The sequence below is a fragment of the Oncorhynchus gorbuscha genome, linkage group LG02 (assembly GCF_021184085.1).
Source record: "Oncorhynchus gorbuscha isolate QuinsamMale2020 ecotype Even-year linkage group LG02, OgorEven_v1.0, whole genome shotgun sequence".
Lineage (NCBI taxonomy): Eukaryota > Metazoa > Chordata > Actinopteri > Salmoniformes > Salmonidae > Oncorhynchus > Oncorhynchus gorbuscha.
This window is the reverse complement of record NC_060174.1, coordinates 72,191,221-72,209,554: the sequence shown is the minus strand read 5'-3', so window position 1 is coordinate 72,209,554 and position 18,334 is coordinate 72,191,221. Positions and strand designations below refer to the sequence as shown.

At 44.7% G+C, this 18,334-nt stretch overlaps 1 protein-coding gene across 1 annotated transcript in view; it reads right to left on the bottom strand.

The window, feature by feature from the left end:
- LOC124008805 (relaxin receptor 1-like) overlaps positions 1 to 18,334 on the bottom strand; it is a 38,618-nt gene that overhangs the window by 6,239 nt on the left and 14,045 nt on the right. Inside the window, exons 5-6 of the mRNA XM_046320375.1 lie at positions 4,051 to 4,122; positions 162 to 233 (exon numbers count right to left, since the gene is read on the bottom strand). Of these exons, the coding sequence (XP_046176331.1) occupies positions 162 to 233; positions 4,051 to 4,122 (144 nt within the window). The remainder of the gene's footprint in view (positions 1 to 161; positions 234 to 4,050; positions 4,123 to 18,334) is intronic.

The window sequence follows — 18,334 nt, the reverse complement described above, 5'->3', positions numbered from 1 at the left end:
TCCCTTTAAGGTCACTGAAAACAACTGCCCAGTGTAGCACAGTTTCCAACAAGATATACAGGTGTTTTTGTATCAATTAAATAAATACTGTCTACACTGAAGGATTTCCTAATGAAGGTATCTTAAGGTCACTGAAAACATCCTCCCCCCAGTTGACTTACAGCCACTCCAGGTTCCAAAGGTCTTCAAAAATGCCAGCCTTCAACAACGTAATCCGATTCTGACTGAGAAATCTTATCACACCAGGCCAGTTTTAAAAGAGATAAGGAGGTAAATGCAAAGATAAAAAGCCATATATTAATTTTTGATATGGGACAACATAGTGTAAATAAAACAATATTGTCAAAGTGCAGATATTCAACTGCTTGCATGAGGTAAGGTAGGGTAAGGTAGGGTAACATCCACCTGTTTATTCTATCTGAGTGTATAGGGACAGAGCAAATTTTCCATGTCGTTGTTTGTTTTCCCCAGCCCTACAACCTACACCAATAATCAGGAATGCAGAGGAGATACACTAACATCAAGCTGGATGTGAAAAGTAGGAGTTGATTTCCTGTCAACTATCCAAAGCTAGCTGTCAGAGAAAATAGAAGAAACTGAGTGTACAAACATTAGGAACACCTGCTCTTTCCATGACATAGACTGGTGAATCCAGGTGGAAGCTATGAGCTATGATGAGACATAGAATGTGTATGTGTGCCATTCTGAGGGTGAAAGGGCAAGACTAAATATTTAAGTGCCTTCGAACGGGGTATGGTAGTGACCCCGCACATTCTGAAATTGCCTTTTTGTCCCCCCTAGTTTTATAATTGGAATGTGATACAAACTAAGATTCGGTGTGCTTTAGGACCATGCGGACACCTCTGAGCAGTTAGGTAGGCTGTTTGGAGTGTTTATCCGACTGGATAAAATATATCCGACTGGATAAAAACAAAATACAGTGGGTCAAAAAAGTATTTTGTTAGCCACCAATTGTGCAAGTTCTCCCACTTAAAATAGGTACACTTCAACTATGACAGACAAAATGAGGAAAAAAAATCCAGAAAATCACATTGTAGGATTTTTTATTAATTTATTTGCAAATTATTGTGGAAAATAAGTATTTGGTCACCTACAAACAAGTAAGATTTCTGGCTCCTACAGACCTGTAACAACTTCTTTAAGAGGCTCCTCTGTCCTCCACTCATTACCTGTATTAATGGCACCTGTTTGAACTTGTTATCAGTATAAAGACACCTGTCCACAAGCTCAAACAGTCACACTCCAAACTCCACTATGGCCAAGACCAAAGAGCTGTCAAAGGACACCAGAAACAAAATTGTAGACCTGCACCAGGCTCGGAAGACTGAATCTGCAATAGGTAAGCAGCGTGGTTTGAAGAAATCAACTGTGGGAGCAACTATTAGGAAATGGAAGACATACAAGACCACTGATAATCTCCCTCGATCTGGGGCTCCACGCAAGATCTCACCCCGTGGGTTCAAAATGTTCACAAGAACGGTGAGCAAAAATCCCGGAACCACACGGGGGGACCTAGTGAATGACCTGCAGAGAGCTGGGACCAAAGTAACAAAGCCTACCATCAGTAACACACTATGCCGCCAGGGACTCAAATCCTGCAGTGCTAGGCGTGTCCCCCTGCTTAAGCCAGTACATGTCCAGGCCCGTCTGAAGTTTGCTAGAGAGCATTTGGAAGATTGGGAGAATGTCATATGGTCAGATGAAACCAAAATAGAACTTTTTGGTAAAAACTCAACTCGTCGTGTTTGGAGGACAAAGAATGCTGAGTTGCATCCAAAGAACACCATACCTACTGTGAAGCATGGGGGTGGAAACATCATGCATTGGGGCTGTTTTTCTGCAAAGGGACCAGGATGACTGATCCGTGTAAAGGAAAGAATGAATGGGGCCATGTATCGTGAGATTTTGAGTGGGGCATTGAAGATGAAACATGGCTGGGTCTTTCAGCATGACAATGATCCCAAACACACCGCCCTGGCAACGGAGGAGTGGCTTCGTAAGAAGCATTTCAAGGTCCTGGAGTGGCCTAGCCAATCTCCAGATCTCAACCTCATAGAAAATCTTTGGAGGGAGTTGAAAGTCTGTGTTGCCCAGCAACAGCGCCAAAACATCACTGCTCTAGAGGAGATCTGCATGGGCCAAAATACCAGCAACAGTGTGTGAAAACATTGTGAAGACTTACAGAAAATGTTTGTCATTGCTAACAAAGGGTATATAACAAAGTATTGAGATACACTTTTATTATTGACCAAACACCTATTTTCCACTATAATTTGCAAATAAATTCATTAAAAATCCTACAATGTGATTTTCTGGATTTTTTTCCATTTTCTTTTCTGTCATAGTTGAAGTGTACCTATGATGAAAATTACAGGCCTCTCTCATCTTTTTAAGTGGGAGAACTTGCACAATTGGTGGCTGACTAAATACTTTTTTGCCCCACTGTATATAGATATTCTATGATGGTTTTATTTTATTTTTACCTCCCCTTTTCTCCCCAATTTCGATCTTGTCTCATCGCTACAATCCTCCAATGGGCTCGCGAGAGGTGAAATGACCCCGATAGGTGAGAATTGTCTGTTTATTGAATGATTCGAATATTCCACCCTGAAACATATAATTGTATGGAATTGATTATAATGTATAAAATCATAATCAATAAATGTGTAGTCCTAGTCAGAATTAGGGTAAAACAATATATCTTTATAGTATTTTAAACACAGACTGTCTGAGCTTGGTGCCGACCTGACTAGAGATTTGGGACAAGGACAAGGTCACTATCTCTGTCGGCTGGGTAGTGAGACAGACAGTGTGTGCATAGCAGGACATGTGTGTGCGTCTGTTTGCGTGCATGTGTGTGTGGGTATGTGTGTATGTGCTTCTGTTTGTGTGTCTGTTTATGTGTGTGCATATGTTTGTGTGTATGTGTGGGCGTGAGAAGTCAGTATAAAATGAATTGATTTGTATTCTTGACTTCAGAACGTTCCCGTGAATAAACATTTCACTGTGGTAGACCGGGCCTCTGTCGGTTTTCATTCGGCCAGGATCTTACAAATTCTGGTTTGCAGACTGAGAGTAAAATAATTAAATTGGGTGATGTACCTGGAGAACATAATTCTCTTATCACCCCCTAACACGCTCCTTTAATACCCGCCAGTTTAACCAGGAATCCAGCCGCATCAAAGGAAACACCATTCAACTGGCAACCGGAGTCAGCCTGCATGGCCTGCCGACCATAAGGAGTCGCTAGAGCACGATGAGCCAAGTAATGCCCCTCTGGCCAAACCCTCCCCTAAATGGGACGATGCTGGGCAAATTGTTCGCCGTCCTATGGGACTAGTGCCTCAGACCGCTGGACCACTCAGGAGGCCCGCTGCTGGGTTTTTCACACTCAACAGTTTCCCGTGTGTATCAACAATGATGCACCACCCAAAGGAATCCAGCCAACTCGACACAACTGTGGGAAGTATTGTAGTCAACATGGGCCAGTATCCCTGTGGAACGCTTTCAACACCTCGTAGCCATGCCCCGACTAATTGAGGCTGTTCTGAGGGCAATAGGGGGTGCAACTCAATATTAGGACGGTTTTCCTAATGTGTTGTACACTCAGTGTATACTCTCCAGGATGCCTTGATTCATAATGACTGTCCTCTGTGTGAATCCTGAAGGAGGTGGATGAAGGGGTTTCATGTGTTCCCTTAATTACAGACCAGACGGATTTATGTCTACCAGACCTGGGCACTTCACACGTATCAGGTTTGTATATCGGAGGACGACTACAGTATCTGAATCTGTATGTATAAACACTTCTCAAGGAAGCGCCAGTAAAAGGGTCAGTGTATTCAATGACTGGTTTTCTTTGATTTCAAGGAGCTAAACACCATACTACAGTACTACATTCTACATAATGTTCAATAAAAAAATTGCATGAAGTATGATGTATCCAGGACAACAATTTGTGGTGATGTAGGGATATACACATGGTACCACAGGTCAGACAGTGGTGGCCGATAATGAATTAGGACATACAGTCTTCTTAGTGAGTAGAGTCCTGAGAATGCCTGCTTGGAGATGCTTTTGATCATGTTGTCTTCCAGGTGTCTGTGGAATATAAATATATTGTTAAAGGTTTAAATGACAAAGGCCTGGTTTAATGAGAAGGAAAATAAGATTTCATCAATAATCTTACACCAGTTTTATTCGACAAATGTGACAAATAATTTAATTTGATTTGTAGTCTATGAGACAACTACATGACGATTGTCAGAGTGAGGATAAATATATTGAGGATTATCATTATGTTAGTATAAGATTAACACAACTTTTTTAATGAACAACTTAAATTTAAAAGTATGGCTGCATCCTGCCTTTTCATAAGTATGGATGAATAGACAAATGTACTGAATGAATACGTTATTTCAAACTATGATTATTTTGTGTCATTTTATTGCTGATTTTTAATCTGATTTATGTCTTACTAGACCTGGACGCTTCACACGATTTTCATTTGTCTGCATTCACATTAGACATACAACTTGAATTGCATCCATTTAAAGGTCCTGAACAGTCATCTTTTTCCTCACGAAAAATAGCATCTGAGTTATCTAAACCTCACCCATAATATTTGTTCCCGTTTAAGAAATAGACCAGTTCAAATACCACAAATTGTAAAACAGCATATTTTGATTTTTGGTGGGTGAGTTAAAAATGGAGAAACACCTGGATGCATAAGATAAGTTAAATGTAAAATACTAGGTCAACTCCAGTAGAATGGAAACACAACATACTCAAAACAAGGAAGCCATGCCTAAACACAGCTATATCAACACCCTTCTTGTCAATTTAATAGGTAAATTGCGAGGAGAACATTTACCACTGCATTCAGTTGGAACCCCAGAATAAGAGCCCATTTATGCTTGATCCAAGAATGTGGTCAGAGGTGCCCGTATGGATGGTGTGACGCAATTGCGAAGCCTCCGAATTGAGCTCACAGAGGCCAAATTGAGCTCTGTATTGCATCGTTGTGCGCCTCTCAAATGTTGTAACAATGCGGAGGGCTCCGTATAGTTCTGCATTGACATGATTGGTTGATGGTAGGGTTGGACGTGAGGTCCTGCATAAACTTAAACTCACTTCCTTGACAACTTCCTTCACAACAGCTCTGCGCTGCTCGGAGAAGCCCAAGAAGTATGAATGCCCTGACTTCTGTAGAGGCCGTATCACACTAAATGCTGCACGGCCAATGCAGACTGCGGAATGACCATGTAGCGCCTTTAAGCAGGAGGACAACACTAAAAAGGTAGCAAAAACAGTACACGACAACACTTTTAAGGTGCTTACAGACAGGCCACGGTAAGGGCGGAGGTCTCATAGACTTCAATAGGGCGGCAGGGCAGTTCTGCAAGGTTGTGCTCGCTCCTTTGAGTGGTTCCAAAATATCTATATATTTATTTTATTTCACCTTTATTTAACCAGGTAGGCTAGTTGAGAACAAGTTCTCATTTGCAACTGCGACCTGGCCAAGATAAAGCATAGCAATTCGACACATACAACAACACAAAGTTACACATGGAATAAACAAAACAGTCGATAATACAGTAGAACAAAAGAAAACAAAAAGTCTATATACAGTGAGTGCAAACGAGGTAAGATAAGGGAGTTAAGACAATAAATAGGCCATGGTGGCGAAGTAATCACAATATAGCAGTTAAACACTGGAATAATATAATAATAATAATATATGCCATTTAGAATGGTAGATGTGCAGAAGATTAATGTGCAAGTAGAGATACTGGGGTGCAAAGGAGCAAGATAAATAAATAAATAAATAAATAAATAAATAAATACTGTATAGGGATGAGGTATGTAGATAGATGGGCTGTTTACAGATGGGCTATGTACAGGTGCAGTGATCTGTGAGCTGCTCTGACAGCTGGTGCTTAAAGCTAGTGAGGGAGATATAAGTCTCCAGCTTCAGAGATTTGTGCAGTTCGTTCCAGTCATTGGCAGCAGAGAACTGGAAGGAAAGACGACCAAAGGAGGAATTGGCGGGTGACCAGTGAGATATATCTGCTGGAGCGCGTACTAAATCAAATCAAATCTAATTTTATTTGTCACATACACATGGTGGTTAGCAGATGTTAATGCGAGTGTAGCGAAATGCTTTTGCTTCTAGTTCCGACAATGCAGTGATAACCAACAAGTAATCTAACTAACAATTCCAAAACTACTGTCTTATACACTGTGTAAGGGGATAAAGAATATGTACATAAGGATATATGAATGAGTGATGGTACAGGGCAGCATACAGTAGATGGTATCGAGTACAGTATATACATATGAGATGAGTATGTAGACAAAGTAAACAAAATGGCATAGTTAAAGTGGCTAGTGATACATGTATAACATAAGGATGCAGTCGATGATATAGAGTACAGTATATACGTATGCATAAGAGATGAATAATGTAGGGTAAGTAACATTATATAAGGTAGCATTGTTTAAAGTGGCTAGTGATATATTTACATCATTTCCCATCAATTCCCATTATTAAAGTGGCTGGAGTTGGGTCAGTGTCAATGACAGTGTGTTGGCAGCAGCCACTCAATGTTAGTGGTGGCTGTTTAACAGTCTGATGGCCTTGAGATAGAAGCTGTTTTTCAGTCTCTCGGTCCCAGCTTTGATGCACCTGTACTGACCTCGCCTTCTGGATGATAGCGGGGTGAACAGGCAGTGGCTCGGGTGGTTGATGTCCTTGATGATCTTTATGGCCTTCCTGTAACATCGGGTGGTGTAGGTGTCCTGGAGGGCAGGTAGTTTGCCCCCGGTGATGCGTTGTGCAGACCTCACTACCCTCTGGAGAGCCTTACGGTTGAGGGCGGAGCAGTTGCCGTACCAGGTGGTGATACAGCCCGCCAGGATGCTCTCGATTGTGCATTTGTAGAAGTTTGTGAGTGCTTTTGGTGACAAGCCAAATTTCTTCAGCCTCCTGAGGTTGAAGAGGCGCTGCTGCGCCTTCTTCACGACGCTGTCAGTGTGAGTGGACCAATTCAGTTTGTCTGTGATGTGTATGCCGAGGAACTTAAAACTTGCTACCCTCTCCACTACTGTTCCATCGATGTGGATAGGGGGGTGTTCCCTCTGCTGTTTCCTGAAGTACACAATCATCTCCTTAGTTTTGTTGACGTTGAGTGTGAGGTTATTTTCCTGACACCACACTCCGAGGGCCCTCACCTCCTCCCTGTAGGCCGTCTCGTCGTTGTTGGTAATCAAGCCTACCGCTGTTGTGTCGTCCGCAAACTTGATGATTGAGTTGGAGGCGTGCGTGGCCACGCAGTCGTGGGTGAACAGGGAGTACAGGAGAGGGCTCAGAACGCACCCTTGTGCTGCTATGGTGACCAGTGAGCTGAGATAAGGCAGGGCTTTACTTAGCAGAGACTTGTAGATAACCTGTAGCCAGTGGGTTTGGCGACGAGTATGAAGCGAGTGTCAACCATTGAGAGCGTACAGGTTGCAATGGTGGGTAGTGTATGGGGCTTTGGTGACAAAATGGATGGCATTGTGATAGACTGCATCCAGTTTGTTGAGTAGAGTGTTGGAGGCTATTTTATAGATGACATCACTGAAGTCGAGGATCGGTAGGATGGTCAGTTTTACGAGGGTATGTTTGGCAGCATGAGAGAAGGAGGCTTTGTTGCGATATAGGAAGCCAATTCTAGATTTAATTTTTGATTGGAGATGCTTAATGTGAGTCTGGAAGGAGAGTTTATAGTCTAATCAGACACCTAGGTATTTGTAGTTGTCCATGTATTCTAAGTCAGAGCGGTCCCAGAGAATCACCAGCAGCAAGAGCAACATCATTGATGTATACAGAGAAGATAGTCGGCCCAAGGATTGAAACCCTGTGGCACCCCCATAGAGACTGCCAGAGGTCCGGACAACAGGCCCTCCGATTTGACACACTGAACTCTATCAGAAAAGTAGTTGGTCAACAAGGCGAGGCAATCATTTGAGAAACCAAGGCTGTCGAGTCTGCTAATAAGAATGTGGTGAATGACAAAGTCGAAAGCCTTGGCCAGATCGATGAATACGGCTGCACAGTAATGTCTCTTATCGATGGCAGTTATGATGTCGTTTAGGACCTTGAGCGTGGCTGAGGTGCACCCATGACCAGCTCTGAAACCAGATTGCATAGTGGAGAAGGTATGGTGGGATTCGAAATGGTCGGTAATCTGTTTGTTAACTTGGCTTTTGAAGACCTTAGAAAGACAGGGTAGGATAGATATAGGTCTGTAGCAGTTTGGGTCTAGAGTGTCACCCCCTTTGAAGAGGGGGATGACCGTGGCAGCTTTCCAATCTTTGGGAATCTCAGACAATACGAAAGAGAGGTTGAACAGGCTAGTAATAAGGGTTGCAACAATTTCGGCAGATAATTTTAGAAAGAGAGGGTCCAGATTGTCTAGCACGGCTGATTTGTATGAGTCCAGATTTTGCAGCTCTTTCAGAACATCAGCTATCTTGATTTGGGTAAAGAAGAAATGGTGGGGGCTTTGGCGGGTTGCTGTAGAGGGTGCCGGGCAGGTGGGGGGAACCAGGTGTAAAGCATGGCCAGCCGTAGAGAAATGCTAATTGATATTCTCAATTATAGTGGATTTATCGGTGGTGACAGTGTTTCCTAGCCTCAGAGCAATGGGCAGCTGGGAGGGCGAGTTAGTTAGGATGACATCTATGAGGGTGCCCGTGTCTACGGATTTAGGGTTGTACCTGGTAGGTTCATTGATAATTTGTGTGAGATTGAGGGCATCAAGCTTGGATTGTAGGATGGCCGGGGTGTTAAGCATGTCCCAGTTTAGGTCACCTAGTAGCACAAGCTCAGAAGATAGATGGGGGGCAATCAATTCACATATGGTATCGAGGGCACAGCTGGGGTCAGAGGGAATTCTATAGCAAGCGGCAACAGTGAGAGATTTGTTTCTGGAAAGGTACATTTTTAGAAGTAGAAGTTCAAATTGTTTGGGTACAGACTTGGATTGTAATACAGAACTCTGCAGGCTATCTTTGCAGTAGATTGCAACACCGCCCCCTTTGACAGTTCTATCTTGGCGGAAAATGTTATAGTTAGCAATGGAGATTTCAGGGTTTTTGGTGGTTTTCCTAAGCCAGGATTCAGACAAGGCTAAGACATCCGGGTTTGCAGAGTGTGCTAAAGCAGCGAGTAAAACAAACTTAGGGAGTAGGCTTCTAATGTTAACATGCATGAAACCAAGGTTTTTACGTTTACAGAAGTCAACAAATAAGAGCACCTGGGGGGTGGGAGTGGAGCTAGGCACTGCAGGACCTGGATTAACTTCCACATCACCAGAGGAACAGAGGAGAAGTAGAATAAGGGTACGGCTAAAGGCTATACAAACTGGCCGTCTAGCACGTTCGGAACAGAGAGTAAAAGGAGCAGGTTTCTGGGCACGATAGCGTAGATTCAAGGCATAGTGTACAGACAAAGGCAAGATAGGATGTGGGTACATTGGAGGTAAACCTAGGCATTGAGTAATGATGAGAGAGATATAGTCTCTAGAGACGTTTAAACCAGGTGATGTCATCGCATATGTAGGAGGTAGAACAACATGGTTGGTTAAGGCATATTGAGCAGGGCTAGAGGCTCTACAGTGAAATAAGACAGTAGTCACTAACCAGGACAGTAATGGACAAGACATATTGATATTAGAGAGAGGTATGCGTAGCCAAGTGAGCATATGGGTCTAGTGAGTGGTTGGGCTGACCAGGAACACGGCGATTCAGACAGTTAGCAGGCCGATGCTAACAAGCTAACGGTTAGTAGGCCGGGGCTAAACGAGCTAGCAGTTACTAGAACGGGTTAACAAGCAAGCAGTTAGCAGGGGCTAGCAGTTTGCCGACCGGGGCAGGCAAGCTAGCAGTTAGCAGAACGGGCAGGCAAGTTAGCAGTTAGCAGACCTGGCTTAGCAAGTTAGCCTATAGGGTACCGCACAATGGGGATAAGTCTGTTTTTGCCTCTTCGTGCGGTGACGTCGATAGACCAGTCGTTCTTTTAACGCAACGTAACGTAATCAACACTGCTAGCTAGCTAGCTAGCCCCCGAATAGCAGCGCTGTAGAAACTATTACACTCAACGGAACAACTTGATTAGTGTAGTGTCAACAACGCAGCCACTGCCAGCTAGCCTACTTCAGCAGTACTGTATCATTTTAATCATTTTAGTCAATAAGATTCTTGCTACGTAAGCTTAACTTTCTGAACATTCGAGACGTGTAGTCCACTTGTCATTCCAATCTCCTTTGCATTAGCGTAGCCTCTTCTGTAGCCTGTCAACTATGTGTCTGTCTATCTCTGTTCTCTCCTCTCTGCACAGACCATACAAACGCTCCACACCGCGTGGCCGCGGCCACCCTAATCTGGTGGTCCCAGCGCACACGACCCACGTGGAGTTCCAGGTCTCCGGTAGCCTCTGGAACTGCCGATCTGCGGCCAACAAGGCAGAGTTCATCTCAGCCTATGCCTCCCTCCAGTCCCTCGACTTCTTGGCACTGACGGAAACATGGATCACCACAGACAACACTGCTACTCCTACTGCTCTCTCTTCGCCCGCCCACGTGTTCTCGCACACCCCGAGAGCTTCTGGTCAGCGGGGTGGTGGCACCGGGATCCTCATCTCTCCCAAGTAGTCATTCTCTCTTTCTCCCCTTACCCATCTGTCTATCGCCTCCTTTGAATTCCATGCTGTCACAGTTACCAGCCCTTTCAAGCTTAACATCCTTATCATTTATCGCCCTCCAGGTTCCCTCGGAGAGTTCATCAATGAGCTTGATGCCTTGATAAGCTCCTTTCCTGAGGACGGCTCACCTCTCACAGTTCTGGGCGACTTTAACCTCCCCACGTCTACCTTTGACTCATTCCTCTCTGCCTCCTTCTTTCCACTCCTCTCCTCTTTTGACCTCACCCTCTCATCTTCCCCCCCTACTCACAAGGCAGGCAATACGCTCGACCTCATTTTTACTAGATGCTGTTCTTCCACTAACCTCATTGCAACTCCCCTCCAAGTCTCCGACCACTACCTTGTATCCTTTTCCCTCTCGCTCTCATCCAACACTTCCCACACTGCCCCTACTCGGATGGTATCGCGCCGTCCCAACCTTCGCTCTCTCTCCCCCGCTACTCTCTCCTCTTCCATCCTATCATCTCTTCCCCCCTCCTCCCTCTCTGCAGATGACTTCGTCAACCATTTTGAAAAGAAGGTCGACGACATCCGATCCTCGTTTGCTACGTCAAACGACACCGCTGGTTCTGCTCACACGACCCTACCCTGTGCTCTGACCTCTTTCTCCCCTCTCTCTCCAGATGACATCTCGCTCTTGTGACGGCCGGCCGCCCAACAACCTGCCCGCTTGACCCTATCCCCTCCTCTCTTCTCCAGACCATTTCCGGAGACCTTCTCCCTTACCTCACCTCGCTCATCAACTCATCCCTGACCACTGGCTACGTCCCTTCCGTCTTCAAGAGAGCGAGAGTTGCACCCCTTCTGAAAAAACCTACACTCGATCCCTCCGATGTCAACAACTACAGACCAGTATCCCTTCTTTCTTTTCTCTCCAAAACTCTTGAACGTGCCGTCCTTGGCCAGCTCTCCCGCTATCTCTCTCAGAATGACCTTCTTGATCCAAATCAGTCAGGTTTCAAGACTAGTCATTCAACTGAGACTGCTCTTCTCTGTATCACGGAGGCGCTCCGCACTGCTAAAGCTAACTCTCTCTCCTCTGCTCTCATCCTTCTAGACCTATCGGCTGCCTTCGATACTGTGAACCATCAGATCCTCCTCTCCACCCTCTCCGAGTTGGGCATCTCCGGCGCGGCCCACGCTTGGATTGCGTCCTAACTGACAGGTCGCTCCTACCAGGTGGCGTGGCGAGAATCTGTCTTCTCACCACACGCTCTCACCACTGGTGTCCCCCAGGGCTCTGTTCTAGGCCCTCTCCTATTCTCGCTATACACCAAGTCACTTGGCTCTGTCATAACCTCACATGGTCTCTCCTATCATTGCTATGCAGACGACACACAATTAATCTTCTCCTTTCCCCCTTCTGATGACCAGGTGGCGAATCGCATCTCTGCATGTCTGGCAGACATATCAGTGTGGATGACGGATCACCACCTCAAGCTGAACCTCGGCAAGACGGAGCTGCTCTTCCTCCCGGGAAGGACTGCCCGTTCCATGATCTCGCCATCACGGTTGACAACTCCATTGTGTCCTCCTCCCAGAGTGCTAAGAACCTTGGCGTGATCCTGGACAACACCCTATCGTTCTCAACTAACATCAAGGCGGTGGCCCGTTCCTGTAGGTTCATGCTCTACAACATCCGCAGAGTACGACCCTGCCTCACACAGGAAGCGGCGCAGGTCCTAATCCAGGCACTTGTCATCTCCCGTCTGGATTACTGCAACTCGCTGTTGGCTGGGCTCCCTGCCTGTGCCATTAAACCCCTACAACTCATCCAGAACGCCGCAGCCCGTCTGGTGTTCAACCTTCCCAAGTTCTCTCACGTCACCCCGCTCCTCCGCTCTCTCCACTGGCTTCCAGTTGAAGCTCGCATCCGCTACAAGACCATGGTGCTTGCCCACGGAGCTGTGAGGGGAACGGCACCTCAGTACCTCCAGGCTCTGATCAGGCCCTACACCCAAACAAGGGCACTGCGTTCATCCACCTCTGGCCTGCTCGCCTCCCTACCACTGAGGAAGTACAGTTCCCGCTCAGCCCAGTCAAAACTGTTCGCTGCTCTGGCCCCCCAATGGTGGAACAAACTCCCTCACGACGCCATGACAGCGGAGTCAATCACCACCTTCCGGAGACACCTGAAACCCCACCTCTTTAAGGAATACCTAGGATAGGATAAAGTAATCCTTCTCACCCCCCCCTTAAAAGGTTTAGATGCACTATTGTAAAGTGGCTGTTCCACTGGATGTCATAAGGCTCTGGATAAGAGCGTCTGCTAAATGACTTAAATGTAAAATGTAATGAGATAGTAGGGTTCCAAGAAGCTCTAGGTAGCTAGCAGGCCTAGCAGGTTAGCAGAATGGGCCTTCAGCGGACTTCGCGCCTGAGGGGCCTGTTGGAATCCTCGGGCAGGTTATCTCGGTATTCCAGTCGTAGAGGATCGGCGGGGTTCCATGCACCGTACCGGCAGGAGAAGGGGTCCGGATATTGTAGCCGGGGAGTGGGCTTCGGTGGTAGCACAGGAGCCCATGCTGGGCTAGCTTCAGGCTAATTGGTGCTTGCTCTGGGATGGAAATGCTAGCCAGGAGTAGTCACCCGGGATTGCGGTTAGCTGGTTGCGAAGATCCAGATGAAAATGTTCAGAGTTTGCGGGAGGAATCCGGTGATATGGAGAGAAATAGGTCCGTTATGCTCTGGTTTGAGTCTCGTTGTTCGAACTGGCGAGATCTTTCCGAGGTTAGCTGATGACCGCTAGCAATGGTTTGCTAACTGATAGCTGGTAGGTAGTTACTGTAGCTGGCTCATTTCAGTTGAGGGATTCCAGATCCGAAGTAAATAGAAATACTTTAGAAAAAAGCAGACCCACGCCACATTGGGTGAGGCGGGTTGCAGGAGAGTATTTAGAAGTTGAGGTTTAGCTAGATATTTTTAAAAGATATGCGAAGAAAAATATGTAGAAAGATATATACAAGGGACAGGACAAAAGACAAAGACGTCTGACTGCTACGCCATCTTGGAATTAATGGAGAAAAAAAACAAAAAAACTTCAATAGGGCGGCAGGGCAGTTCTGCAAGGTGGTGCTCGCTTCTGTGACTGGTTCCAAAAGATGAAATTACCTGAAGTCTTGAGCGGCTGCAGCGCATGATGGACTAATGAGCAAAGTTAATCTTGTTAACCAATAAAACAATGTTTTAATGACAACATTCAAGCTGTCAACAACCAGGGACCGCTGGTCTCATGGTGCATTTGTCGTTGGTGCATGGCCCATTTGTAAGCGACTTTAAATGTGTTACTGAGTCTAGATATGATCAAATCAGGAGAAGAACAAGTGGAGGATGCAGCATAGAGAAAATGGTTGAAGGTAGGGTGGGTTTATGCAGAGATGCAGAGTTCCAAAGTGTCCGAAGTTGAGGGACCGAGTTCCAAAGTGTCCAAAGTTGAGGGACCGTGCAATTGGCATTCTGACTGCAGGAATGTCCACCAGAGCTGTTGACAGAGAATGTAATGTTAATTTCTTTACCAAAATGTTGTTTTACAGAATTTGGCAGTACGTCCAACCGGCCTCACTACCGCAGACCACGTGTAACCACGCCAGCCCAGGACATTCACATCCGGCTTCTTCACCTGCGAGATTGGCTGAGACCAGCCACCCGGGCAGGTGTTGAAACTGTGGCAGCACAACCGAAAGATGTCTGCACAAACTGTCAGAAACCGTCTCAGGGAAGATCATCTCCATCCTCGTCGTTCTCACCAGGGTCTTGAGCTGACTGCAGTTCGACATTGTAACCGACTTCAGTGGGCAAATGTTCACCTTTGATGGCCACTGGGAAGCTGGAGAAGTGTGCTCATCCCACGGATGAATCTGGGTTTCATGGCGTTGTGTGGGCGAGCGGTTTGCTGATGTTAATGTGGTGAACAGAATGCCCCATGGTGGCGGTGGAGTTATGGTATGTGCAGCAATAAGCTTCGGACAATGAACGCAATTGCTTCAGCATGTTTCAGCATGATAATGCACAGCTCCATGTCGCAAGGATCGTACACTATAGTTGTGGCTGCCCAAAAGGTTATGGAATCACATTGTATTTGTGGTTTAGATATTGTTCTAATAAATGACTGTATATGGTTGGTTCATTTTCACCTCCCTGACCAAGGCCCTTCTCCCCCGATTGCTCAGTTTGGCTGGGTGGCCAGCTCTAGGAAGAGTCTTGGTGGTTCCAAACTTGCATTTAAGAATGATGGAGGCTACTGTATTCTTGGTGACCTTTAATGCTGCAGACATTTTTTGGTACCCTTCCTCAGATCTGTGCCTCGACACAATTCTGTTTCGGGGCTCTACGGACAATTCCTTAGACCTCATGGCTTGCACTGTCAACTGTGGGACCTTATATAGACAGGTTTGTGCCTTTCCAAATCATGTCCAATCAATTGAATTTACAACAGGTTGACTCAAATCAAGTTGTAGAAACATCTCAAGGATGGTCAATGGAAACAGGATGCACCTGAGCTCAATTTCGAGTATCATAGCAAAGGGTCTGAATACTTATGTAAATAAGGTATTTCTGTTTCCTATTTTTAATACATTTGCAAAAATTTATAAAAAACGATAAAAAATTATGGGGTATTGATGACGCCTTTAAGCAGGAGGACGACAAAAAAAGGTTGCAAGAACAGTACACCACAACACTTTTAAGGTGCTTACAGACAGGCCATGGTAAGCGGCGGAGGTCTCATAGACTTCAATGGGAGTAGGGCGGCAGGACAGTTCTGCAAGGTGGTGCTCGCTCCTGTGAGTGGCGCCAAAAGATTAAATTAGCTGAAGTCTTGAGCAGCCGCTGCACATGATTGATGATTTTTTATAGTTTAAAAAAAATGTAAGCAATTTTAGAATAAGGCTGTAACGTAACAAAATGTGGAAAAAGGGAAGGGGTCTAAATACTTTCCAAATGCACTGTTTATGCCTTTATGCCATACACATAAAACACATAAGTCATATACATATATATGTAACACATATAACTTTTCCATATGGGACCATGGGGCAAAGAAGGCATAGTGTGGAATTAGGGGTAGGTACTCAGATGGTTAGCCATTGAATAAACCTAAAATGGGGTGCTGGTGTGCTTCTGCACCCCTTTTAGTTCGTTGTCACAAATATCCAGCCCATGTCCAGTCCTACTCAGTGTCTCAGTGTGTGTCCCTCAACGTCATTCTGCCTCAGTTGCAGCATTCGAATCGTGGTCACCGTGTGTCTGTGAATCACAACATTAAAGACGATGAGTGATCACAGCATTTCCACAGAGCTATATACAATACAACTTCAGCATTGAGGACAGCATTTTGTTGACAGCATGTTGGTTTACACTCTCTACTGTGTGTGAATGATGGAAGAATATTACCCCGGCTGTAGGTCCATTTGAGTGTGTGTGGCAGTGGTGGAAAAAGTACCCAATCGTTATACTTGAGTAAAAGTACAGATACCTTGACAGAAAATGACTCAAGTGAAAGTGAAAGTCAGGCAGTAAAATGCTGCTTGAATGAAAGTCTAAAAGTATTTGGTTTTAAATATACGAAAGTATCAAAAGTACATTTAATTGCTCAAATATATTTAAGTATCAAAAGTAACAATTTCCAATTCATTAAATTAAGAAAACTAAACGGCACCATTTTCTTGTTTGTTTTGTATTTATTTACTGATAGCCAGGGACACACTCTAACACTCAGAAATAATTGACAAACAAAGTATGTGTGTTTAGTGAGGCTGCCAGATCAGAGGCAATAGGGATGACCAGTGATGATGTTCTCTTGATAAGTGCATGAATTGGACCATTTTCCTGTCCTAAGAATTCCAAATTTAATGAGTACTTTTGGGTGTCAGGAAAAATGTATGGAGTAAAAAGTACCTTATTGCTTTTAGGAATGTAGTGAAGGAAAAGTTGTCAAAAATATGTAAAGTAAAGTACAGTAAACAAAAATTACTTAAGTAGTACTTTAAAGTATTTTTTACTTAAGTACTTTTACACCCCTGATGTGTGGTTAATTGGGCCTGCACATCAACCAGTACTGCTTTTCGAATGTCTTCAGAGTGAAGCATGCTTTATATATAAATATCATCTAAATGAATACCTCCCACAATTGTACCCATAGTAAAGAATTATATCTTCAAAGAATGGATAGCTTCAGATCTCAATGACAGGAGTGTGTATAAGCTTTTGTTCCAGCCTACAAATCATAGCCTATCGCCGTGATTCGTTATGTTGATCATGGTCAATAGATTACGTTGATCAAGTGTTAAAGCTCGGCTGAGACAAAACCCTACACACTCTTGCTCTTCAGGACTTCCTGCAATGACTGAAATAAATCAAAGAAGGAGAATACTGTTCCAGGTTGAAACAGCTTACCGAGTTGAAAGGTTCAGGCAGACCCATGGGTTCTGGAAAAGAGAAGGCGCAAATAAGGTTTGTAATTTGGCATCAATAACATGACAGTAATTATATCTCAAAAACAGAAAATACACTTAAAACTCACCATAGCAGGTAGGACTAAATAAGGTTACTTAACCTTGCCTACTAGGGCTGGGAATTGCCAGGGACCTCACAATACGATATTATCACGATACTTAGGTGCCAATACGATATGTATTGTGATTCTGTAGAGGGCTTGCAGTTGCATCACCTAACAACCGCATCAGACACCATGTTAGAATATCAGTCAGTCCTCCAATCGTCCACATGGCTGGCTGCGTTTGGCTATCACTGGAAACTTCGGGACAATTGCCCATATTTCGTTTTTCTAAGGACCCAGAAAACAGAGATAGTGGGAGAAGCTAGCAAACTTTACATACTGTATAGCTAGCCAAGGGAATTAAATATCACCATCTAGTTAACTTCATATTAGCTAGTTAGCTACCTATGTTGATGTATTTATTGTTCTAACTCTAAATGCATTTGTAGCTAAGGAGCTAGCTAGCTAACAGCCATGTAAGAAGGTGAAAAGATTAGCTAGATGTTCCAGCTGTCAGAGAGAGTAGGCTACTCTGGATAGGGCAAGTACCTTTGTGGGAGGACATTATGAAGTTCCAGTCCCTAGCAATAAAACTGAGGACAGAGAGATACAGTGCATTTGGAAAGTATTCAGACCCTTTCATCTACATTTTGTTACGTTATGGGGGGCACAAGTGATAGGTGCACACAAATTATGTATACCGTATACAAATCATTGGTGCCCACCAGTGGAGGCTGCTGAGGGGAGGACGGATCATAATAATGGCTGGAACCGAACAAATGGAATGGCATCAAGAACATGGAAATCATGTGTTTGGTGCATTTGATACCATTCCAATGATTCTGCTCCAGCAATTACCGCGAGCCCGTCATCCCCAATGAAGGTGGCACCAACCTCCTGTGGTGCACACACATGCAACAGCCGGCGAACAGACAATCCAACAACACTCTGAATTTTCAAACAACGCAGAGCACACTCACACTGGTGGCAATGCAACCTAAAAGCCAATTCATGCTTGATCTGGAAATGTGGTCCGGCTAAAAGCCAATTTATGCTTGCTTTGCAAATGT